The sequence below is a fragment of the Hypomesus nipponensis genome, chromosome 21 (assembly GCF_054491055.1).
Source record: "Hypomesus nipponensis isolate SF chromosome 21, ASM5449105v1, whole genome shotgun sequence".
Classification (NCBI taxonomy): Eukaryota; Metazoa; Chordata; class Actinopteri; order Osmeriformes; family Osmeridae; genus Hypomesus; species Hypomesus nipponensis.
Window position 1 is genome coordinate 4796462 of NC_140381.1, and position 26514 is coordinate 4822975.

General features: G+C 43.7%; 1 protein-coding gene across 1 annotated transcript in view; it reads left to right on the forward strand.

The window, feature by feature from the left end:
* Positions 1–339: 339 nt before the first annotated feature.
* The window catches only part of sorcs1 (sortilin-related VPS10 domain containing receptor 1), an 89673-nt gene continuing 63498 nt past the window's right edge, over positions 340–26514 (forward strand). Inside the window, exon 1 of the mRNA XM_084685000.1 lies at positions 340–1250. Within this exon, the coding sequence (XP_084541126.1) occupies positions 483–1250 (768 nt within the window). The 5' untranslated portion in view covers positions 340–482. The remainder of the gene's footprint in view (positions 1251–26514) is intronic.

A 26514-nucleotide genomic window follows, 5' to 3' on the forward strand; every position in this document is an offset into this window, starting at 1 on the left:
GAGGCACTTAAAAGAGTTAATTAAGAATAAGGATTTTATCTACTGATTGCTGATCTACTTTTGATTATCTGAGTTATATATTAACAACGAAAAGGAAAAACTCAAACTTGAGTAAATGTAATACTAATTGAGAGGTTTGTGTAAAAATGTAATTGTATTTATGTCGCTCAATAACAAAACAACAACACCAAACAAATACAAAATACATTGATAACTGAGGTAAACAGAGAGGCAAGAATTCCCCCTATCTTTGCGCCTGGATTCTACCAGCTCCTCCCACATGCGCGTGGGGGCCTCATTTGATCAAATCCTTCAACTTGGACCACTTCGCAAGATCTCACTTTTTACAACACAGACTATTGGACGCGCCACAACTTGCGAGCTGTTCTACAGCCTCACATCAACCGTTAGTATCACAAAGGGAGAGCTGAGAAGAGGTGCAAACCGACTTTCATCCAGAGCATCTTTCTCATCCAGTAACTATGGAGAGGGGGGTCAGATTTTTCCCGATCTTGCGTAGTGCGTTGTGGTTTCAGCTTCTGATTATGGTTTATTTCTTCGAAGTCACCAAATCAGAGATAACTTGCAGATCATGTCAACCGGGAGATAAGTGGCGTGCCCGGGCATTACTGCTGAAAATGAGCACACGAGAATTCGCAACAGGGTTAGGAAGCGAAGTTTTGGGAAATGGAGACGGGTCAGAGAGAGGGGATTTAGCGAGCGCTGAAACTCGCCACCTTGATTGCGCAGCACCTGGGTCCGCCGAATGCCAAGGGAACTACGTCCATTCAAGGCGAAAAAGGAATACTGACAGGCTCCGTTCAAACAATACGATCCGTCTAGGAATGCCGTATGGTAAACGTGAATTTGAGGAAGACAAAGTTCTAGACGGAAGAAATAATGGTTATGTCAACACTGGTGTCGAGAAGGCTCGTGTAGCTTCAACCCCTACCACTCGGCTCAAGCAACGAGTTAGAAGGAACAGCCAAAGACCAAACCCTGGAGATAAAGTTAAGTCATCTGGCACACCACAGAACCAAGAGTCTCTGCCTTTGCAAAAGCCGCACCAGGGTATCACATCGCCGGCTAGGCGCAGAGTAACACGGTCCGAATTACGATGGAGCGGCGAGGACAGGAGGACTGCTGGTTCAAGGCATGATGAACTGAAGCTGACCAGCTCAACCTTCGCCTTGACCGGGGATTCGTCTCATAACCAAGCCATGGTGCACTGGTCGGGGCAGAATAGCAGCGTAAGTGATTTGTTTATGTTGACGTACTCGTAACTTGGCCACCTGCGCAAGCAGTGAAATGTTGGCAAATGGCTATGCATTTTGCATAACAGGTTTTGGTCAATAAACTTGTGTGTGTGTGTGTGGTGGAGAGAGAGCGAGAGAGCATGTAATGGCGCGCGCCGTGCTGCAAGTGTGGGGTTTGCAGGATTCAATCCGAGAAAGGCAACAGTGCGCGCTCTGCCTGCGTAATTGACTATTTCATATGCATCTGGCATGTTGTTAATTGAATCCAGTTGGTAAAATGTACGTCCTATTTAGCAGAAATGGCGTAAACTAACATCCTTTGCATATTACATAACAAGGATTTAATGCAGATTGTTTTTATCTACCAGAAGTTTGGGAATATTGTAATAAAAAGCTTTGAGATAAACCGTCGTCATATCAGTGGTCCAAAAAGTAAAATCCTTTATCATGGTTAAAATCCTTTTATATATTTCATAATGTGGAACTAATGGAAAATAAGTGTGAAGTTATCCGTAGGAAGTGAGATCTTGCTATATTCGCACTCTTCATATGGTGCTAAAACAGTCGCATCGTGTGCACAACATGCTTTAGACGCTGTCACAGATTAATAGGCTGTTCACCATTTTGTAACCTGCTGATATATTCGGAAAAGCCAAACAAACATGCCTTTCCTATGTATTTCCTGAAGGAGTCTTGTTTATCCTAACTTACAAATCCTAATTACTTCCACATCACTAACCCTGGCTGTCTGAAAGCCATTCCATACCAACACATATCCCAAGCTCACATTCCCTTCTTAGCCAGAAATTGGGTTCCATGCCTTTAGGTATTCGTGGGCTTGAAAAATTGGCTTGTTTCAAAGTTTGACCTTGAACTTAACCGAGGATAGATATGTCCAAACACCCCCCCCTCCCTCCAAACTTTCTGACCTATTATTTTTTGTCAACACCAACAAAACTATGTTAAGGTCTTCCTCCATCCTTCCCTGAAACTGAACAGTCGCCCATCACCACCAAACCTTCACCCGGGTGATATGAATAGCTGTTTTTACATTGCGCAACCAAAAAAACAATTCCCCCGTCGACTGACGTAAGCAACTTTGTAACGAGCAAGAATAGATCCCTCATTAAATATGTAGCTGTGTGGTGTTTATAAATATACGTACATCTGCATAAAGAGCCCTCTTCTCTACAATCAGAGCGGCACCATGAATAAACAGATGCGTCAGTGATACTCCGTCAAGCACAAATGGAAGTGTATGGTTTCAAGCACTAACGCTACTGCACGTTTGCCTAACCTCTTGGGCATGTGCTCAGCCAGTATCTTAATGATCCCATATGCTAAACGGCACATCACGCCAGATTGCAAGGGGCTTCGTCATCATGGCCCCTTGAGAAAGTGTGGATTATTCTGAAGTTCAGGGCGGTCGGGTGGAGGAAAGGGTTGTCTCTTTGGTGGGGAGGGGTGGTGTAAGGTGGAGAACAAATGTAAACAGTAGTTATAAATGAAACTTTACATTTAGTCGTTTAGCAGACGCTCTTAACCAGAGCGACTTAAAGTAAGTACAGGGACATTCCCCCCGAGGCAGGTAGGGTGAAGTGTCTTGCACTGAAGGACACAACATCATTTTGTACAATCGGGAATCAAACCGGCAACCTTCTTATGAGTAGCCCGATTGCCTAACCGCTCAGCCATCTGACTTCCCTTATGAATGAACTGGCTGAAGGTGCGAAGGAGGGTACTCTGCCTTAAACTAGTACCATTCTGGGATCTGCTAAAGTGAGAACAAACCAGCAATTGTATGTTGAACATGTTTTTTTATAATAGATTTGATCAAAAAGTGTTTGAATATGGATTACGTTACCGGGTAGTGTGTTGTCACATGGCCCTCAACTGTTGAGACTGCAAGTCTGCAGAAAAGGTTAGAGATGGGTGTGGATTCCCTTTTGGGGGCTTGTGGCATATTGCTTACACGTGCAGGACACACAAGCCGTATGCATTTACATTATTGAAGTGTCAGGCAATTAAGTGGCTTCGGCACGTCTCTCAGTCCAACATGACCCAGACTGACGTGTTGTCAATTGCTTTAACAAGTTTACTCCTGAGGTTTGATCGCCTCAAAAGGACGAAGAACTTTAACACATAGATCATGGGTCTCAATACAGATTACATGACATAGAAAATACCTGTGTGGATGACATTGGTATAGATAATGCTTTAGTGATCCACCGGAAAGTTGACTTGATAGCGAAGGAGCTAATTCTCTGTACATAGATCAGTACATATATGTTGAACAGCTAGCAGTGCCTGCTTTGTGTATATTTATTGTAAAGCCAAATCTTGAGTCTCCAACAGAAATTTCCCATCCGCCATTTTTTCTACTCTCAAACACAGCTCAGTACAGAGTAATGGAGACATTGACAACTAACAGAGGAACAGTGACAACCACCCTTTAAAAAATGGAATGACATTTTAATCCCCAGTGATCAAGGCTTCCAGAAATGGCGGCACACCTCAGAGAGATTCTTTTGTCTCCCTTACAGTGGAAACAAACGGTCGACGAAAATCAAACATTTTTGTCGCCAATTAGTGCAGTTGATCACACGAAGCTGTTGGAAGTGTTTGTGCGAGAAACACACTCTCACCAGCTGCCGTTGCAGCCAGTCTCACGCTGATGCAGTACAGTACGTGTTGATAGATTCTATTTATGGTTCCGTAAAAGAGGAAAGTACAACGTTTACACTAAAATGAAGAACCCTTGCCCTATAACATCTAGTCACTGCTCATGCTTGGGTTTGCGGCATCAGAAAATGCACGTTGTTTCCTGATTTACAAACAATGGGAAGAGTGCCCACAGGTGTTTGTATGGGTGTGTGACCTGTTTCGTTTAAGATGTCTGAAATCAGAGGCAGTTTATACAAAGCAAATGCTGATGTTGGATGTCTGGCGTGAAAACGAAGATGTCAGTTTGGTCTCTACGCGTTGTCACTCCCCACAAACCCACAAGTGGGGAGTGTGAACTACCTGGTGGAGCTGTGTGAAGGACCGAGAAGGGTGGCACACTTGACAGTGTTGCAATACCGGTTCCACATCTACAATTGTGGCGAACAGTATGTTGACACGCAGTAACACGGAAGTCGTTTTTTTTTATACGCATCAGAAAGTAACTCTGAGCCACATTGCACCTCTTGTTTCACACATCTCTCAGTACCGCGAAGGACCCTCGCCTCAGGGGCGGTTAATGGCTCACCCTGGCTGGGTCGACAAACAGGCATAATTGCCATGTTATCCGATCATCAACACGCAGAATCGTCTCTACCAGATCCATGCGCAGTGCTGCCCCATTACCCGCCCTACTGTGAGAGGTTAGTTAACTCCCGTCTGGCGTAATTGACCCCTCTGCGGTCCATGCAGGGCACAGCCGTGATCAGATGGGGAAGGGGATGGAGGGAGGCGGGAGGGCGGGGTGGAGGTCTCGCTTCACTAGGCAGCGTTTACTTTACTTTTCTCTCTCCACTCACCGCCATCATCTGCTTGTAAACAAACTCCTCTCCGTCCCAGTTTTCCCCTCTCTCTTTCTCTCTTCCTCTTATAAAACACAGCCAGGGAAGAGTTCCCACAGGCAACCATCACAATATAACTCAAACGGTCGTGATTTGGGGGAATCTAAATAATAAAAGCGAGCAATAGTGAGCGCGTCAGCAAATCGGCGCGTAGGCAAACTCCAGACAAATAAAAGGGGGTTTATAAGTAATGTACCTGGCCACTTTAATACAACCTTAGGGGGGCCTCAGGAGGCCACACTTCATTTCAGTAAGTGCCCTCAGGTCTTCCAGAGTCCCCTACCCTCCCACTTCCTTGCTCATCACCGCCCTCCACACTCCCTCACTCTTTCTCGGTTAAGATCATCCCTCCATCATATTTTGATATGATTTAATCGTTTTTTGGGGGTCCCTCGGTCAATGTGTGGACGGGGGTTAGTGTGAAGTGGGAGTACATTTGCCGTTTACCAAACAGAGATGACAGAAATCTCTGGGAGTATGTTTCTTGGAAACTTACTACCAAGTCCCTGAGCAAATGGGGTAGTGTTTGTAAACCTGCGTGACTCCATTTCAGAGTTTATTAGTGGGCTTTCATGGCCTTTCCAAGACATTCCGCAGCAAAGTAATTGTGTTTGCGTCCATGAATTGGTGTCAACCGGTTGGCGGGCGGAGAGATTGATTACGCAGTTTGCAGTGTTGCTGTAGAAAATAAAATCCTGCCTGTATATTCTATAGGGTGTTTATAGAAATCAATCAATTGATACACAATATGGACAGTGTTGATGTATCTGATGCTGTGGGGTTGATTAAAATCGATGTACATCTGTCAGTCAGGTCTGTTTGACTTGGTGAAGGAATGCCGCCGGGTGCTGTTCATCTTCTCCCAGTGAAACATCACCTGGATGGATCCCTGTGGTGGGATGCACTGTGACACAGCTTCCTCTGACAGGAGCTTATCCACCCTCACCCCACACATCCACCCCCCACTCCACTCCACCCCCAGCTGTTTCATGAGTGGTTGGAGGCATTATCTCCCTCCCCCCTTCCCCTGCGGTGCGGTGATGGACACAGCGACGTGATTGATGCTGATGGAGTGGACGTGTGCATGGGATGTGAGGTGCGACTTGCGGGGCTGCGACCATTAGAGGGCTGGCGGATCGCACTAGTGCAAAGGCCAGATGGGTCGGCTTCAAGGTGGAACACACTGAGATCATATCCTGTATGGATGTTAAGAGCTGTTTGGGTATCTGGCCTGATTTATGAAGGGGAGAAGTCCAGCCTCGGTCTCGGGAGGACTCATACATGTTTTATTCCTCCAGTAATGTATGAAAGAATTAATTTGATATAGTGATGCCTGGCCATAATTCTTATTCCACTTACAGAAATTGTTAAATGATCAAAGATGCTTTTGATCATACGGTATGTTGTCAGGATGCAATCACTATGACTAGTGATGTAGTTACACACTGCAACCCGTAACACGTTTTTGATGTTTGTGTATTGATTACCTGGAAACGCTGTGTGCTCTCTCTGTTGTGGGTAAACTGTACAAGTGGAAGCAATCTTTCATATGAAATAAACATACAATCAAATATCACTTCATCAAATTTGAGGTATGTTGATCGTCATTTCGCAAGTTGCTAAGCTCATCAAAAAAAAAGAACGAATCGATCTTTTGTAAGGAGAACAAAAGTTAAACCCGCAGTGGAGCAGACTTCATTCAAGGTGCTCCAAATCAGCGAATTCTGTCATTCCAAATCGGATGACCCCTACAGAGATGAAAATGGGGGGGGGGGGGGGGGGGGGGGGGGGCAAAAGGAAATGAGACGATACGATCCGGCCTCCAAAATGGGTGGATTTCAAACCCCTCTGTGCTCATCAGGCTCAACACCAAATAGGACTGTTCTGACCCTGCGTGCTTGCAATCTGGGCAGAAAAAAAAAAAAGAAAGAAAGAAATGAATCGCCGTGCAGAGTGTATACACATTAGTCGTTTCCCCTGTGAACCTGTCGCCTTTAGCCATTCAGATTGACAGGGAGGATTGTCGTCTCTATTGAAAGACAGTCAGGGGTCTCTTTCAGTGGGGAGAGAGTCCCATCTCACTGCTGATCAGCTGTGGAATTGTATGTGACATTTCTGTGGTACAAATTGAATCCCTGGCAATCTGTGACCCTGCGGAGTATGGCTGAAAGGGAAGATAAAAAATGTCATTTGGGATGGAGAAGTTCTCCAGCAGAGAGGAACAGAAGAGATGGTCGACTTAATCGACCAGGCCCCATCTAACACACACACACACACACACACAGATCTACATGGGGTATCCCCTCAAGCCACTAATGCCAAAAGTGTGTGTTTCTTTTGTCGAACACCCGCTGTGGGCTGTTTGCTCTAACGCCATGTGATGACATGGAACTGGAGACAAACCTTGTTTTCACCCACTTACTTCTCAAAGGTGATTTTCTGATGACGGGGACTTTCAAATTAATAACAAATGCAAAACAAAATGAATCTGCCGTTTCCTGCAACTCTTTAATGGCTTTGCACACCCTCCATTCTTGGAATAGATGCGACTCTCAACTCTTTTAATGAGCACTTTGTTGAAAAGTCTTTTAATGGAACTTGTATTAAATAAACAGCAGAAACAATGCATTTTAATTTGGCACAATGCATTTAACTCTGAGCTAAGCTGTGCCGAGAAATGCTACTGCCATTTGTACCCTACATATTCCGCTCTCTTCTCTCTTTCTGTGGCATTTTTCTAATGATCATGTGTGTTTAGGCGGACGGGGGTACTGGATGAAAAAGGAGGGGGGAGGGGGGGGGGGCGAGGAACGGGCTTGATCAATCTTACAAATGTACTTGACATTCCCTCCAGATGTTATAAAATGTGTGCTCCCACAGTGCATGTTCCCTCAGTTCCTCATTCTCGATAAACCACATGACGATGTAAAACAGTCATGGTCAGCAGAGGCTCCCAGATAAAGACACCTACGATTGTAGACTTGTCAACACTCTGATGTTGGAAAAAGAACAGTAAGGCCCAGATGAACATTGATCTAAGCATACTGCTGGCCTTTTGGTTGTAGTGGAATTAGGAAGAATGGAAACATATGGTGATGTATCTTTTCACTATATCTTTCTCTTAAAGAGGAAGATATCGCAAAAGAAAGATGAAAATGGGTGTTTTACCTTGATTCTGTATATTCTGGAATCCTCAACATGACCTCGGAAGTAACGACCCTATCATCTGTCCAGACCCCACTGGGCACAGCTCCTATTCTTCTTCCTCCTGTCGGTTTAGAATTCGAGTCGCATCAACAGCGCTCTTTTAACAGATTGAATAAAGCGGTATTAATATTAAATGAGGATTTATGAGAGAGAGAGAGAAAATCCCTGGAAAGCAACATCAAAGGCTTGAGTTGTGGGGAAGAGCCCCTGTCTGGAGAAGGAGAGAGGCCTTTCAAAGGCAGGTGTGAATTAATACATTAAATAAATAATGTCCCAAAAATGTTCTTTCCTTTGAATCCTAAGTGATGCATATGAAAGTATACATAGTGGGCAAAACAAGCAGATGTCAGATCTGGTTGTTTACATGGAAAGTGTTATTTGTTGACTGTTTGGGGAGCTCTTTTGTTTGTTAGTTTTTCACAAAAAGGGTTAGGGTTTATGAGGAGTTTCAAGTTGAGTTCTCCCAGATTTTGTCGAAGAGAGCATGCACTCGTTTGGGAAACGAGAAAGGCTTAGGAGATAACGCTCGCTGCTTTTGGCAGGTCCCATCTGTGTTGCGAAGCGTCTTCTTGAAAAGCCACGTCGTCAGCAGATGAAGACATCTGGTGGAGATACCTGCCGCATCTGCCCTCGTCCAAACATGTTTACCTCAACCCCCCCCGTCCCTACGTCACCGGGAAAATTACCATGTATCCCTCACACGGTCCTTTGATCGCCTGCTCTCCCTGTGTCACCGCTTTCAAAGGCAGCAACCAGCCATCAGGCCCCATTAGAAGCCACCAAAGTGAACCGTCTGACAAGCCACCTCCTACACTAGCAATACCAGACTCATCAGTCACACTTTGACACCGTGAATACGTTGTGAGTGGCTCACAGGACTGCTTCCTTATGTACGGCGTCAGTTGGGGAATTCATAAAGAGAGGGGTTCATGAAAGTGTGGTTTCATCATGATCCTCACAAAGCCATGGGTGGCCCCCACGTGTAATTGAAAGGTAGCTGTCACCATCTTCAGATCTGCCTTAGTTAATCACGCCGATCCACCCCTTCCGAATTCTGTCATCCAGTCATGCATTCCCATTCCGTTTCGTCCATCGAAATGTCTGGAATAAAGATTGCGTTAATGTTTTGGTGCTTAATTTATATGTAAAGTAGGAAAGAGGTTTGGAGGTGGGGGGGCGGGAGGAGGGGGTTGGATATAATGCAGGTGGTGAAGTGATGGATTAGATAAGTCTCCGACAAGAGCTAGCTCAAAGTCGTTAATGTTTGGGGGTTGTGATTGGACGCCAGGAATGGGGGGGGGGGGGATTCTGATCAAAACACTCACAAGGGGTAGTCCAGGCAACGAGCAGGCTTTCACAATGGGTGGAAGTGGCCACCAGCTCTGACTCATAGCGACGTTGACACAGAATAGAAGGAAATCATCCCTAGACTAGATGAAACTGTCCTGGTCATGGCCAATTGAGTTCTGCCTCCACGTATTAGTCCCTTTGAAACTTATTTTGTACTGATGCTTCGTACTTCCTATCCAGATGGGGGAGATGGCCTATTTTTTCCGCCTGGACTTCCAAGACGCTGTGTGAGAGATGAGGGTGAACCAGGATCAGATTATTTCCACGAGTGGAAGTTCTGTAGAGACTGAGACATAATTCACCTGGCGGTTGTCAGAGAAGAGCGACAGGTTTCTCTCCTCTCCACTCGTTATACTGACTGGAATGGAGACCCACTGTGAGGGATCTAAGGGAGTTTGTGTTTGCGCATTCCATCAATTATCAATAATAGATTAATCACCGTGATTTCATTCTGGAACCAGGTGGGTCTTTTGATATTTAAATTAGGCTTTTGAATCAGAACTGGCCCCTCGTTTGATGAAGACACCGCAGAAGCCATACACGTCCAAACACCAGGGTGATGGAAGTGTTGGGGATGTACAAAGGGATGGTGCTTTACGCTATGTTACTGTGACAGCGACAGGAAACTTACTCAGGTCCACATTCCAGTAGTTTTTGTGTTCAGCATTTTAATTTGATTTGTGTTGGTTGGATTAAAAAAGGATCTATTTGATATTGTAAAATCCTACCTCTCCTCGTCAATCTGTAATAATTGAAGACAAAAAAAATTATTTTGTCTGAACACCTTAAAAGCAGTACCATTTTAACAGTTAGTGATTGTATCGCTTCTCATCTTCCCTCAAAGCAGGCAATATTACCCTAATTTCCAGGATGAAAATACTGATTATGATGTTTTGAAAGACAATTAAGCAACAACTTTTAATTAAATATATCCGATTAAGGGGACTTGAAACGCAGAGTTCAAAGCCTTAGCTGATGGAGAAAAAAAATATTTTGATCACCACATGAGCATAACTAGTGATACTATATGATCAAATAACTTCTTACTTAATTCCAAATTATTAAAATACTTCCAAGATCACCAAGCGCATACAGATGGACCTCCTACAAAGATGACCTTTGAACTCCCCTTCCTTTGCTTGGTAACCTTCCAGTGAAAGGGGACATCATGCTGGCTTGTGCCAGCCATATCAAAGTGGTATCTCTCTGTATTTGGCTGTCTGCCAGGGCACACTTCGCCAGGTTAGTCAGGTGCCCGTGGACCCAGTGTAGGCACCCAAGACAGGTAGTTCTCCCCAGGCCAGATGGCTCAGCCATGGGACTACGTCAGCCATGTCTCCCCCTGGGCCCCCGTCTGGTTGGTGGTCATTGAAATCTACGGGGACCGTGAAGGTTTACCTCAGCACAAATATCATGCCTATCATTTTTTTTTCCAAAGTTCCAAAAAATATACTGAATATCCAAGTTTTTCTTCTTTATACCCAGATGAACACCTGTCGTATTATTCACTTGTCACAGCCTCCTTGTTTGAGCTGCTGTGTCCTTGACGGATATGGATTGACTGGATATCATTGCTAGTAATACAACCTGGCTGATTTCAAAACCACTATGTAGTAATGGTCGGATGAAGCGATTTGAAGTGGGATGGCCTGGAAGTCTGTGATTTGGTTTTTCGAAAGCCTACTATACCCGGCCTTGATTGCAGAAAACCTAGACAAGGACAATCAATGTGGGGAAAAGGGAAAGAGAAACTGTATAAAAGTGGGAGCCTTCAAGAGAGCTGACCAATCTGTCCACTATCGTGCGGACATCCCTCCAGGCTCGACCAAGGCCAAGGTCACTGGCAGATCCGACTGTGCAAGCATATCTTTTTACTTTATATCTGTTTAACATTCAGCTGTTTGTCTCGTGTATAACTGGCCTTAGGCTGCAAAGCCAGGGCCGCTGAAAATGTTATCTTGGAGATTGCGGGCTTGGATAACAAGCTTGAATGATGTTTGTGCAAATGTGGACCATTCGTTGTGATGGTAACTGACCACCTGTGTTCCAACATTCTGAAAAACAAATCTCCTTAAAGTGAATCACTGCAGCGATTACTTATATACAAAAATGGTATGTACCATTGCTGTTTTTTTTTTTTATCATTCATTTGCTAATTTGCAAGTCACTCGTCACTCAATACGTTGTCAAATCTATCTTGTGGAGGGTCTTCACAAATGAGTTGCTTCTCTAGAGATTCACTCCACCGCCAAGATCGCTGTCTAGGGAACAAGAGTAAAATAAAAACTTAAACTTTAAATAACAATATGTACTTTCAGCTGTTGACCAGGTAGAGGACCAATATTTGGTTTGTGTGTTGGTATATCGCACATATCTACACATACTGTATCTCTCTCTATCCTTACCCTCAATCTATCTCTCTTCCTCTCTGTCTGTCTCTCCCTCTCTCTCTCTCTCTCTCTCTCTCTCTCTCTCTCTCTGTTCTCATCGCTGTCAGATTCTGACTGAATCAGGTTAGACATTGGAGGCACAGAAAACACAGGCTTCCACTGATGAAAATGACAATGCATCTGTCGTGTTCCTTACATTGAGATGCAAAAGCTACCTTCCCAAGCTGCAATAACAACTTACGTAACCCGGTGGAACCGCAAAACTTTGGAGACTGTCGTGCTGTTCACTTCCCACACACTAATAACTTGGAACGCAGCTTGTGAAGAACATGCTAAAGGGAAACATAGACCACACATACATGAAGTTTGCCGCCATTTTGTCAAAAATATCCATGTTATCTTACTGTATGTGACATATACTATTAGATATTTTAAAATGTATTAATAACTTGTTTAACTACATGCTCTTATGGTTCTTCCCTTTGGGACTCATTTGGTTTTTCATAATGTCTGCTTCATGTTTTGGCAACCCGCAATGTTTGGGGCTATCTCGTTGTTATGATCAGTGACCTATGCACTTTTGTAAAGCTATGTCTTGGAAGTCGCTTTGGATAAAAGTGTCTGCTAAATGAATACAGGTAAATGCAGTAAACTACAGACTGTGTCTGTGTATTTTTGGAGCTTAACTTTATCATGCCAACAATAAACCATTTTTCACTTAACAAGCGTGGATCATATTAGAATGTTGGGAGTGTTTTATTCTACTATTCTACTCTACTAGGTTCTGAATTTGGTATTCAAACCCCTTCTGACCAGAAGAGCATGGATGGTTGTGACACTTAGCTCAGGGATATGGGTTTCTATGTTGCTGATGGCGTTGGTTCAGTCAGAGCCAGATTGACTCAGTGTCATCTACATGTAAACCTTCCCTGTCTCTACCCTCTTCTCTGGGTTTGGTCTCTGGAGCGCGTGCTTTTGCACCTCCCAGAATAAACCTGATGGCAACAAAGGCAGCACTGTTGATGTCAGGCTGAACGTCGGAATATTTTGGGCTGTTAAAAACGCACGCGTCTCTGCAAAACGAGATGTGCAAAGACACTTAAGGGGGAACTGTGAAAGGAGACGGAAGTTATGCATTTATGCCACTGCTGACATCACCTGGGCGATAGTATTCTTGATTCTGTGTTTTGTGAGTCATACCAGAGAGCCGATGAATGCGTCACAATACAGATCTTTGTTCCTGTGGATAGTATACATTGATTCCACCCTCCTGCTCTTTACAGAGACGCACACTGAGATTCAGTATATCAAATTTACTTCACATTACTGTTGGCTTCATACATGTCCATTGCACTGGAATATTCCCTTTTAGAGGCTGTGCTGGGGTAATTGGTGGTGGTGGAGGCAATGTATTTCCCCAGCAAGACTTGAGTAACCTCAAAGACTGGACTTATTTGAAGTTATCTATTTTCATCGGGGGAGTAAAGTTCTGTTTGTGTGTGCTTCACATGGAAGTGCTTCCATCTGTCCACCTGGGACTCTTTAATATTGCTGGTTTGAGCAGTTTTAAGTCGTTTTTTTTTTTTTTACGAAAGAAATTTGCAGTGCTGCACCTTATTTCCCCCCTTCGCCGTCTACTCTAAGCCTTGCTTTCAGCGCTGCGGAGGCATATGAAAAGGACGGCTTTTACCGCTTCTCAGATTTCACCTTCATCCGAGCGCCATCCTCAGACTAAAGTGACTCCGCTCACTCTCTTATGACTATGACAGGGCCCCTGTAGAAACAGGTTTGGATATTGTTCCTAATGAGATTTCCTCTTCCTCCTACTGAAACACCCCTCCTCCCCCCATCCCTACCCTGCGGGTCGCGAGAGCCTGCTTAGTTTTGCCCTGTCTTCATACCGTATTCCTCCGCCACACCGCTCCTTCAGATTCATACCTCAAGCAAATTCGCACCGTGTTTGATCCCCCTCTGCCTCGTGCCGGTGAATTGATCTGAGGTGAAGAAGACAAAAATGTGAGGTGCAGAATTCCCGGATGAAAGAGAGATCCATGCTGTGTGTATCTCCAGATTGGCTTTCCAGGGTTTTAATTGTGTGAGAGAGAGAGAGAGAGAGAGAGAGAGAGAGAGAGAGAGAGAGAGAGAGAGAGAGAGAGAGAGAGAGAGAGAGAGAGAGAGAGAGAGAGAGAGAGAGAGAGAGAGAGAGAGAGAGAGAGAGAGAGAGAGAGAGAGAGAGAGAGAGAGAGAGAGAGAGAGAGAGAGAGAGAGAGAGAGAGAGAGAGAGAGAGAGAGAGAGAGAGAGAGAGAGAGAGAGAGAGAGAGAGAGAGAGAGAGAGAGAGAGAGAGAGAGAGAGAGAGAGAGAGAGAGAGAGAGAGAGAGAGAGAGAGAGAGAGAGAGAGAGAGAGAGAGAGAGAGAATCTGGTTGAGGCGCTGGTTAGGTTGAAATGATGGAGTGAATTGGCTCGTTAGGTGGCATCCGTGACAACTTGGTTCTTTATGTCTTCATACTGCCTGTCATCAAGTACCCACATATGGACACATTGTAGAGAAATAATTGGACACCTTGTCAATGACGGGCTAAAAAGTGTAATACTGCACAATGATTGCAATGGGATTGCATCGATTTCCAGACATTTGATTTCATGTACTAACGTGATTCTCTTAAATTGATCTTCTGTTATTATTTCCAACTGCCTCGTTTAGTTCAAAATGCCGTAGATTGGGCTTGTATTTAAACCCCTGTGCTCAAGAGAACATTGTGTTCACCCATGGGAGATCCTGGTGAATACATGACACATTGTTCAGATTTCGCAGAAAATTCTCGGCCATCACATATTCATGAGTTGTTATGGTAATAGAATCAGTGATGGCGCCAGCATTCCGAGAGAGAGTCGAGCTTTGCTAATGGAATCTGCTAATGAATAGAGTTTGAGCAGTCTTTCCACGACCATCAATCATTTAATTGTTAATTTCAATGATTAATATTGCCATCGGTTACATTGACTCATGCTGAGTGAAGACTGGGCCAAGGGAACTTGTGGCCTCGGAAGGATTTTTCTGATCAGTCTTCAGCTAAGCTCTTTTGAGGCTAAACTGTGTCAAATGTTCTCACAATGTGTCCAATGGATATGAGTGAGAGAAACGCATTGAGCGATCAGGGAATACGATAGAGCAGTACAGTATATCCTAAAAAGGTGTTTTTTAGATTGAAGGATGAGATTGAAACCTCAGACAAACGTTAGCATAGTTTCATTTGAAGTCACGTTTTGCGTTTGCAGAACAGTGGTGGTGTATTGCATGGGCCTAAACTACAGTTGGTTCCCCTATTATATTGTGATTATATCAGTGTGGTGTGGGGGCAACAATCTAGTCCTCAACACCATCAAGACCAAAGAGCTGATATAGTGGACTATAGGAGGAAAACAAGACATCCAGCCCCTGTGCATCAGCAGGGCCTGTGTGGAGAGGGTGTCTGCCTTCACATTTCTGGGCGTCACCATCAAGGAGCACCTGACCTGGAGCGCTAACACCACTGCTCTGGTAAAGAAGGCCCAGCAGAGACTGTATTTTCTATTACTGTATTTGTATGAGACTCCTCAAAAAGAGCAACCTGAGTGAGAAACTGCTGGTGTCCTTCTACCGCTGCTCCACAGAGAGCATTTTAACCCTTGTGCTGCCTTCGGGTCACAATGACCTGATGGTTCACAACGACCCATTGTTGTGCTGCGACAACTTTACCCAATACAAAAACTAATAAAAAGCATTTTCTTTTCACCTTTGCGCTGAGGGGAGTGTGAGACAGCCCGACAGTTAGAAGAAAATGCTTCACTTTATTTTTGTATGAGATAAAGTTGTTGCAACACGTGGGGGGGTCAAAATGACTGAAGGGTCACAATGACCCGAAGATAACATAAGGGTTAACGTACTGTGTCTGTGCTTGGTTTGCCAGCTGCACAGTGCAGAACAGAAAAGCACTCCAGAATGTCACCACGTCAGCCCAGAAGATCATTGGCCACCCTTTCCCATCTTTTGAAGAACTGTACAGTTCCCGCTGCCTTAAAAAACATTTCACAGTACTCATCACACCCGGGACATATAGAGCATTCTAGAACGCTCTTAGAACGTTCTTAAGAAGCTCTTAGAGTTAAGAGCTTCTTAACGAATCTGGGAAACCCGGCCTCTGTCTGAACTGCTGCCTTCGGGGCCGACGATACAGAACAATAAAAAAAACACGGACGAACAGATTAAAAACTGTTTTTATCCCAGAGCCGTAATCCCCTTAAATGCTGCTGTATTTACACGCTTTTAAGTGCAATATTCTAAATTTTGATGTGCAATTTTTAGGGAGCTGTGCAATAGTGGAATGTGATGGATGTGTGTGTTTTAACTTATAGCCTTAATCTTTTACATTTTGTATCTTATTTTATAAACTCGTGTATCTATTCCGTGCACCTGAGCAAGATTGCCTCCCATTTCACTGTGCAGTGTACAATGACAAAGATATTCTCTTCTATATATTCCTTCCTGGTTTTCTCCCTCTTCTACATTCCCAGGGACATTTTCACACCGTCGCCTCTCGCAGCTGTGTAGCTCACCGGTTGTGTGGAGGAACGCTGTTGACTCCTCGGTTGTCTGCGTGGTCACCAAACACATCAGACGTGTGAAGGAAGTTGAAGCCAACTGATATGGAAGGGATTCGCTCCCTGAATTATGCATAGTTGTACTCTACCTGAACTCTCTACCGCACCACCCATGTTAAGTTGCTTTTTAATTGTCATATTACAAATGTTTCGGGTGTCACAGCCCACTGGATGCCACCGTTTTGTGGGAAAATGGTCTTTTAATGATCGGTTTGTGTCTGTAGTTATTTGCGTCAACATTTCATAATGAGAAAAATGGGTTGTGTTGGAGAATCAAATAATATAGACTGTACATAAATCATGATAGGGAAAATACAGTCATCACTGAGCATGTTGTAGCCGAACCATAATCATCATACGAGTGAATGAAGTAGCCCCTTAACCACAAGCTTGGTTTATAATTGGAACCAGGCTTTGTTGGGTGTGATGAGTCCATAAACAGAGGGAAATTAGGAGTGAATGAAATGCAATCAAGCTCCATTTAGTCCCCAATTGGAGGGACATCTGCTTACTCTTCTCTAACTGTTGACATATTTCCATCGATTTAACCATTATTCTAACCAGAAGCAACAATCAAGCTTTCTGTGGTCATTTGAGGGGTATTATTGGGTTGATTTCTCTTGTGTCAGACTGTGTGCAGCTCTGTTTGATGGTTCTCCATGGTCTCTCTCCCACGGCACCATAACTCTTGTTTTAATGTCTGTGACATTTTTTATTTAGACTCGGACCTGTCAGCTCCCAGGAGACAGGAAGGCTGTTGATATTCATCAGTCAGTGCGTGTAGTCAAACCAGGCACTGCGCAGGTGAAGTTTTCAGCCCTCTGACAGACCCTGTATTGTTACTCTCAGTTCTACTGTATTTCTCGTAGTTTTTTTTATCAACATCCACGGTTATAAAGACATCTATTTCAAAGACACAAAGTATGTGTCTATGTTAATCACGTACACTACATTAATTGAGGCTTATTGCAAAGAATTACATTATGGTAATCTTTTGATAGAATTTATGTAATTTTGGTTTTTAACAGCATTTGGACTCTTGAGATCAGATACATAATATGAATTAGCTGGAGGTAAGATTAGATAAACCAAAATTACTCCCGTTTGAAGTGGCTAGTCTACGATAAGACCCTCTCTTTTTCCCCACAGTGGACAAATCACCAGTAAGTGACATTAAATTACTCTTGCATATATGTTATATTTATATATCTTTTTTTCAGTGAGTGCCAGTAGTTTGATTGAAAGAATCTAACCATAAAGTGCACCACTAGTCCCCCTTTACCTTGAGAACAAGCTCTTGCAAACAAGTGCATCAGCAATTTCTGAAATTAAAGTGGTGAAAGTTGTATGCGAAAGCCAATTTCATTTAATCTATAGGTTCAGGCAGGACGCCATTTTCTCCCAGTTGTAGTACCAAATTAGAAGCAAATGATTTCATCCATCCTTGGCTGGCGAAGATCAAAACCCATGCTGTTTTCTGTGGAAGAAGGAGTCAAGGAAAAACATTGAATCTCTTTGATGAGGTATAATAAAACATTGAACACATAAAAATGAGGTAAAGGCATAAGAGGAGAACGCTAATTATCTGTTCTTTTATCAAACTGTAAAAGACTGCCCCAACCACAGAATAAGCAGGTGAACGTCTGTGTAGGTTGCAAGAGGGTTAAAGACAGAACCAGCATCAATGAGTTTTAAAGCAGCAATCAGAACTGCAGGGATCAATGCAGTGTTTGATTTTTTTTTTTTTTTTTACTAACTTTACGAGGTGAATGTATTTTTACTATAAATAATGCCACTGAACTCTACATGAAACTTTCTGTTCCTTCTTGCTGTAGAGGGTGTGGGGGGATACCTTTCTGTTCTGTTACACACTTGGCTGCAGAATGAGATTGATGCTCCCTTTTCCATTAAAAACAGCATCGAGGCGAGCGGCTCAGTGTTGAATTTCAGCGGATTGTATTTGGATTTGTTTCCCCTATCAAAGGCAGCAGAGATTAGGGATTTACAGAGGGATCCGCACACCCTTGCATAATTATGCCCAAATTATTCACTGTCATGTGGCACCTAGTGCTAAAAGCTCACTGGACAAATGTTTGTTCTCACTGCTGTTGTTTTCAGTGTAATCTAGACATGATTTCAATGTGCTGAAGAAAGTAAAGGTATGGTTGATTTGTTGTCGGTTCAGAGTCATTGCATATCCTAAAATTACCATTGAAAAATAAAACTTGAAGTGAAATCAGCACTTGGCAAATCGTATGCCTTGTGTGGTTTCTTGAACAGTAGGACACTTCACACATGGAATAACACAGCCTTAGTTTTGCATTTATTGATCGAAGATTGATTTAGTATTTTCCTCTCTGCTTATTCTTCTGGCTTGGATCAAGAGATGTGAACAGTACAGTGAGCAGTCGCTCAAAAACTATAATAAAAAAATAAAAAAAGCAAGAAGCCAGTTATTAAATTATGATTTTAGGTGTATGACAGCACAGTGATTCCTGCCAACACACAGTCTTGGCTGCCATCTTATTTAAAGAAACCCTTTATTACTAATGAAGCTAAAGTAATTACTAGACACCCATTGGTCGGTCAAGCGGGATGCTTTGTAGTGCTGCATTTGTAATGCAGACGTTACAAAACATCTGGGGCGCGTTTCCCGATAAAGATGGATCGTAGCAACGATCGAGCAAAAAAAAAAAACATCGATATTTCTTACGTGTTTCCCAAACATGCTCGTAAGGTGTAGGCTAATTTATGCGCTTTCAAATGCTACAAATTTTCAAGAGACACTTTGTCTAGACAGCTACGATGTCTTTGGGAACGTCCCGTAAAACTAAGATTCGTCCTACGATGGATTCTACAATCAACTTAGGCTTACAACGCTTTCGGGAAACGCAGCCCTGGTGAGGTTGTCATCGATGTTTTACACTCAAAGCTTGATAAGACTAATGAAGTTCAGACTAGATGACGTCTCCGGTCGGAAGGCCCTGGAGCCGGCGGTGAAGACCAGCCGACATCACTGCCCAGCCTCCCTTCATGGAGGACATCCAGAGCAAACACTGCCGGCGGAGGCCTAGAGGCATCATCAAACAACTCTCTCACCCCCCCAACCACCCTCTTCACCCTCCTTCCATCTGGGAAGCACTCCAGCACCCCACCTCTGTGGCTCCTTGAGGCTCCAGAACGACCTTCCCTCCCGCTTCCCTCAGCTGCACACCTGCTGAATCTTGCACTCGCGTTGACCCCCCCCACTCTCTCTCTGACCTGGCCCCCTCCCCGCCCCACCTCCCAGCTATGACTCAGGATAACACAGTCAGACTCTGGCACAACCTCGCACCTACGTTTTATTGCGTTACTGTTTTACTACGTGAACTATTTAATCGGTACTTTATGGCCCTATTTCATTACAATGCACTGTTGCACATTCCAATTCTCTACTTATGACCTCATATCGGGTTATTGCACCGTTCCACTTCCCCATTGCCACTTACTTTGTTTGCACTTACTTTCTAACTCAGTTTATAAACGATTACTATTCACACTTCTGGTTAGATGCTAACTGCATTTCATTGGCTCTGTACCGCTCACAATGACAATAAAGTTGAATCGAATATAATCTAGTGAGCTGTTGTTCTGTAGCCAACAACAATGATCTGTGCTAGGAAAACAGAAGAATGATACAGAGAAGAAAAAGCCACATAGGTCTACAGTAATTAGAATTAGCTTCAACAGACAGATTACACGATCCAGAGGGCTTTCAGCAATAGTTATTGGATACCATACATATTGTAATAAGCCTGAAGTTAACGAAATCAAACCCTAAAAAACAATAGCTTTAGCCAGCAAGTCTCTGAATCTGTCACACAGTGCCCAGGAGATGCATAGAGCTATAGGGTCGGAGTTAAATTAGCTTTCTGCAGGACACACTGTTGCCAGAATAGACTAAAACTCAACCAAGGGGCTTTTGGGCTTTCTGGAACACACTGTACATGATTTATGTGGATTTTTGCAAAAATCCCTATTCGGTTAAGAAATCCCTGAACCGTATGTCTGCGTTGGGCGGAACAACTGTCACGGAATCTCCTTTACCCCGCTATCATCGGCTCTGCAGCTCTGTGGTTTTATTGTCAAATGTGTCGTAAAGAGACCAGCAGTTGATTTAGCTGTGATGGTTGAACTTGACTTGATAAATAACAGGTAACCGGTCTACTCTTTGCAATAACTGAAACTCACGTTAACGGTTTTCTAATGACTAACCAAGAGTTCAATTAGACAGTGTTAGCGTAGTTTGTTAATCTTTTTTCATTTGTGTAAATACACTGTGAATACAACCAGTATTAAGACTTTTAACGTGCAGAGCTATCAACACGACAGCTCCAGAAGCTCTCTGTGAAACCCGAACCCTCTCAGCGAGATGAATTACCCAGCTTCTCCGGGCCTTCCATTTGTCTTTGCTAATGACATCCAAAGTCTCCTCCCTCTCGCTCCCGAGTTATTTTACCTATAATTATGGATTGATTTGTGACTCGGAGGCTGAGACGTCTGCGAATGAGTGAGAGAAAGTTAGAATTGAACTCATTAAAGTTTGTATCATCCAGTGTTTAGCACACTGATTATGGCAGGGGGAGCCATCTGCTTGTGGGAGCTCTGATCCCATAGCTGCTCTGTATAATTTACCAAACAAAGTTTGCCTCTCCATCCAGAAATCAGCCGTCCTAGGGGGAGTAGCAAAGGCGTCTGATGCCCGGCAAACCGCGAGCAGGTGTATCTCAGCTGAATCCCCCTTTACAAGGAAGGTCTGTTTGATGTTTCCCCCCCAACGAGGACCATCTCACAGCATTAATTAGCGGTGTTAGCCATCCATCTCTTCCGCACAGTCAGATTGCCTGATTACGAAATGAAATTGAGTCGCCTGGTGTCTCATTAGGGGGTGATGTCACAGGTTTTCCCCCCCTCAGAAAGAGGATTTTAGGGTGCAATTACAGACGTTCATTGCCGGTAGCTGATGACGGCTGGCTGACTGCAGCAGATTGATACGACGCATCCAGGATGCAGAGGTGTTTGAGATGACGACTGTTGTCACTTGGGTTTCTGAGTAATGCTTGAGCACTTAGAATTGATGGGTGCAAAATGTACTCACGTTACATTATAGATGAGGCTAACCTTTAGGAGGATAAATAGGCTATGCAAAGTAGGAAAATAAACAAGTGAAGTGAGCATGGTAGATGGGTAATGACACATAAAAACTCTCTGAAGTTATCTGGGACACAAAGCACTTTCAATAGGTAATTCTTTAATGCCAAAATGTGTGGGAGTGAATTGTTTAAAGGTGATGGATCTCTCGCTAACAGTGTGCTTTCTTGATGTCATCTAACATTCAAGTGTGGAGACAAAACAATCTCACTGGCCCTTATAAAATTAACCGAGATGAATGAGGAATTGGAGAACATTCTCAAAATGACACGCCCTGTTCAAACCCCCCCCCCCCCCCCCCCCCCAATGATCCCTTGTTATTCATCAAGTCTTTGAGAAACCTTCATGGGAGGCTTTGAGAAAGTTTGATGTTACACCAACAAAAGTTCTGCTGCAGCTCAGACCAACATCACCTGAAAGGCTCAAGACCAAAAAGTGTGCTGTTATATATTTACAGGTATTCTAATTTATTTTGTGGTTGGTTTTAGTGTCTGGTTTAAGTGCTCGATCCATTTTTCTCAGCTAATAAAGACAGCAACTCTGGGATAAAACATGTTCATTACCTTTCAAAGTTCAATGGGTTTTTATCTTTTCTGTTAAGAGGGTTTTAAGCGCCTTGTTAAGTCCCCCATTAATTCAGCTTATATTGATCACACACTGACACTGGAGAACCGGCCAAACATCATATTTAAACAAAAAAAACAACCTCTTGCCTCTGCAAAATGCATGCACGATGAATACTTTAGAAAAGTCAAAGCCTCAGTCCTCAACTCGATCCATTAGTGATCAACGGTATTTGATATTTCATCTTAAGTGGTCATTACCTCCTTGCCAGTGCAATTACTGCAGGTATTGATGTGCAATTAAGCTGAAACTATTCACTCGAGGTTTACGTATTTGTTTACATTATGGTTAGAAAGAAAAAGCAATAACCTTAAGGCTTTAGATTATCTTTAGAACTGTGTCTGCAAGATTTGTCCTAAACCACCTCATCTACCCTGTTCTCGCCTTGAAAATATTTGTCGATAGTTTGTCCAAACAGCTTCTGATATGACTTTCTGAACAAGGATTTTTATTGCAAAGTAAACCCAGTTCGAAGCAGTTTCACACTGTTCTTTAGCTAATCTGTGTGACGACAGAGAGCTGAAAAAAATGTATCCAGTGTCACAGTAGTCTGCTGTCATTCCCAAGTGAGAAACCAAACTTTTTGGGAAGGCTCTGAAGTCCCACTCAGTCTCACATCAACGACACGCGAGTCACGATCAGGCTTCCCTCGTCTCCTGCCGTGAATGTAGATGCCAGGTTTTCACAGCATTGCAACAACAGTCCTCCACAATGTCTGGGCCCGCCTTCATCTTGAACGTCAACGCAAGCCTCTCTTCTCCTTTTCCTTCATTACGCTTGTCCCTCACAATAAACAAGGATTCATCCTCGTCGTGCTTCCACAGACACTCATCCTCCATTTGCTCGCTAACCACTTTTTTCTGATACGACAGATGCAACTTTCCCACTCTGTCCAAAGCTCCTTTGACCCAACCTCCTTCAAATCCTTCCTCTTCCCCTGCCGGGAGCTGTACTCAATTAAGACTGCAGGCGTCCCTCCATCCCTCCATCCCTTCATCCCTTCATCCCTCTATCCTGGCCCTGCCATGCCCCTCTGTGATTGATCCCAGGGCCCCTGCAAGCGGCCATGGCGCCCATCCAAGGCACTTCTCCTCCTCCTTCAGGGGGGAGACCTTTGTTCTCATCACTGCCGAGAACGATGACCTGTCTGAAGTGATTGAGCTCCCCCGGAATGGCAGATGGAGGAATACATTTCCACCTTCCGTTCTCCGCAAAACTTTACACCCGGGGAACAGGAAGGTCACTGGGAGGGGGGAGGCGAGCGGGGGGGGGGGGGGGGGAAGGAGGCAGGGGGAGGAAGTTAGGGGGAGAAAGGCAAGCATCATTGTGTGTAGTGCAGTTTCACTGGAGCTTGTAATGAGGACTGGCTACAAAGGATCAAAGATATGTTTGTGTTTCGGAATAGTGGGGGTTTCCAACTGCAAGTAAGGGGGGTTTTATCTAAGAGGTCAAATGGTAATCACTTATTCAATATTTTTGCCTTGGACTGCTTGTCATTCTTTGACACATTGCGTCTCTTTCTCTAGGTTATTGGAGAGGGTCAAAAGAAAATTGTTTTCGTTTTCCATTTCTTAACTGTAAGTTAACCACAGGAGTTAAAACATATGTCACTTGGATGCCTTCACCTTCTGATTGTCACATGGTCAGTGATATACCTGACCTTTATGTGCCAGATCAAACACAAATATAGTAAGCTAGCAGGTACAACTTTCAGCTGTGACCAGCTGAAACAACTCCATGAGAAAAGACACAATTGATTTGTTTGCGCTACAAAAAGGAAAACATGTATATTGATTCCTGTGCTGTATTGATAATTTTGCAGACTGGATAATGTGCTGTTTATGCTGGGTGTTGATAATAGGGTGTTTATTGTTTTGACTGATGTTATCTCCAGCATTATCTCCACATGAAGACAAGCATTATAAATTAAAAACAACTGTGGTAAAGACTAACAAATAGAAAGGATTTAAAGACTAAATCCCTCAAAATCCCCTGCCTTTCTTGTCATGAATATGCATATGATGCTTCCAGCTCCTTAAAACATAGTTTCAGAGGGAAAATATGGCATTGATGTATTATCATTAGCTGGTGAAAATGATGGATACCATTCCTGGGATGGACTAAATTGCCACAATTTGTTTGGAACCTCAGGAGAATTTCTAAGCATTAATAAAACATTATCAATCATTAGTATGTGGCACACAGAGAGAGGGAGGTTGTTGATGCCTGAGTGCAAATCAGTCTAGCCGTTTTAGGAGACGCTCTCGTCGGCGAACCCAAAACATGGACGTCTTGTCCGCAACAACCCACCCATACCCACCCAACCATACACATTTTCAAAACAAGCCAAATAAAAATATGCTGTTTTGCATATTTAGGATAGTGCTCGTCAGGTCTAAGTGGATTAATGCCAAGGGTGCTCCAAATCGTGCTTATCTCTGTCTCTTGTAAGCACCGTCAGCATCGATTCTTGTAGCCGTTGCTCATGGCTAGTTAACTGGATTCCATATTGAAGTCCTAATTGTTTGTGTGCACCAAGTGCGCCATTTCCTTAGGAAGAATGCATCATGTGAAACCTGTAATTACATGGTCAATTGACTAATGCCTCAAGGTGCTGGTGACAATGTGGAAGAAACAAAGCGGCTATTCTAGTATGATTTTGTGACACCCCGCAACATATCATTATTGATTCATGTTTAAGTCATTTATGTTTGCTTTCTTTTCCTCCCCCGAAACCAAACTGACAGAAGGCAGGAACTTTATAAATAACTAGAGGTGTAGGCAGCATTCAAAACAAGTTCCCTGTGAGAAGGGAGCATTTGAAAAGGGGGGAGAGAGAGAGAGATGCGCAACATCCTTTTTCCTCCATCTTATAAATCTCTCATGTTAAATATAGAGGACAGCGACAAGGAAAGGAGGAAGAGGAACAGCTTCAAAAAATAATTAGTCTCTACAGGGGCAGAGGAGAGACAGAGGCTGTATATACCTATCCCTAGGCCCATCCTATGTTCAGGCCTTTCTCTCTCTCTCTTAGTCCCAGATAACAGACACTGATTTGTTGTCGTACCTGGAATGTCTGTCTCCATTTCCATCTTTTTGGATCATCTGCAAGTCTACATTACACGTCTCCGCAAATGAGCAGTCTCTCTCTCTCTCTCTCTCTCTCTCTCTCTCTCTTTGAGGACCTGTCCGAGCAAGTGATGACTCTAATGACCAAAAAACAAACCATGAATACAACCCCGCAAACGTGGAGAATGGAACTTGTACCTTCACCCGTCTGACTGACGATAACCTGCTGTGCCATCTGGGCTGGTCTAGCCGGGCTGGGAGTGTCCATGTATTGTCAAATGATCAACGATTATCATTATCATAGACATGGGACATTAAGCTTGAGGGAGTAGGGGTGGCACAACCGCGAGGCATATTCACACTGTCCCGCACGCATTTCCTGTGGAACAGTACCCCAGAACCGCAGGATGTGTGAGAACCCAGCAAGCTGCAACTATAAGCTATTGTTAATGGTTTTCCAGTGACAAAAAAGAAGAAAAAAAACACAACGTCCATGAAAAAGCACCAACACCTATATGCTTTGCCTCTCTCCTTTGACGGATGTGAAAGGCTCCTCTGATGTGGCAACCGATATCAGAAGAAAGCCGGTATCTATGCAATTTGGCAGTTGCTTTGGCCCATAACAAAGCCCCCACATGCAAATGACACCGACGTGTTGACATTTAAGTTAGCGCCTTCTCCTCTGACGTCCCCCTCGCACAGTCCTCTAACCCCCTGGCTCGTCTGGGAAGCTGATGGCAGCAGTCCGCAGTCTGAAGGGGCCTGGGTAATGGATTCCCTAAAGGGGATCTCTGAGTCAGTCTCTAGTACACTGAACCGCCTCTGCAACACAAAGCCTGCAATCTGAAACAGTGTGGGAGAAGCATTGTCTGTCACACAGGGGGTTTTGAAAGAGATGGTGAGGGAAAAAACTGTTTTGAGAAATTGCGAAAGTGTCATTGAGTACTGCTCTGCAAGGTCACTCATGGCTGTCAGAAAGTCCCATCTGAACTGGCTTTGGTAAAAGCCTGTCCAAAATCCTTACTGTGTCGAAGAGAGAGAGAGGCTTTTTAACACAAGCCAGGTCCAGATCAAAGTACTGGTTTAACTATTAAAAGCACTTTTGTACAATTGAGCAATTAGTTTTCTACCTATTTGGATGAAAGGGGGTAGCAATTTTTCTATTTCCTTCCACTGCTAGCAGCCTTCATATAAAAACTTCATGCACTTTTGTTGGCCTTCATT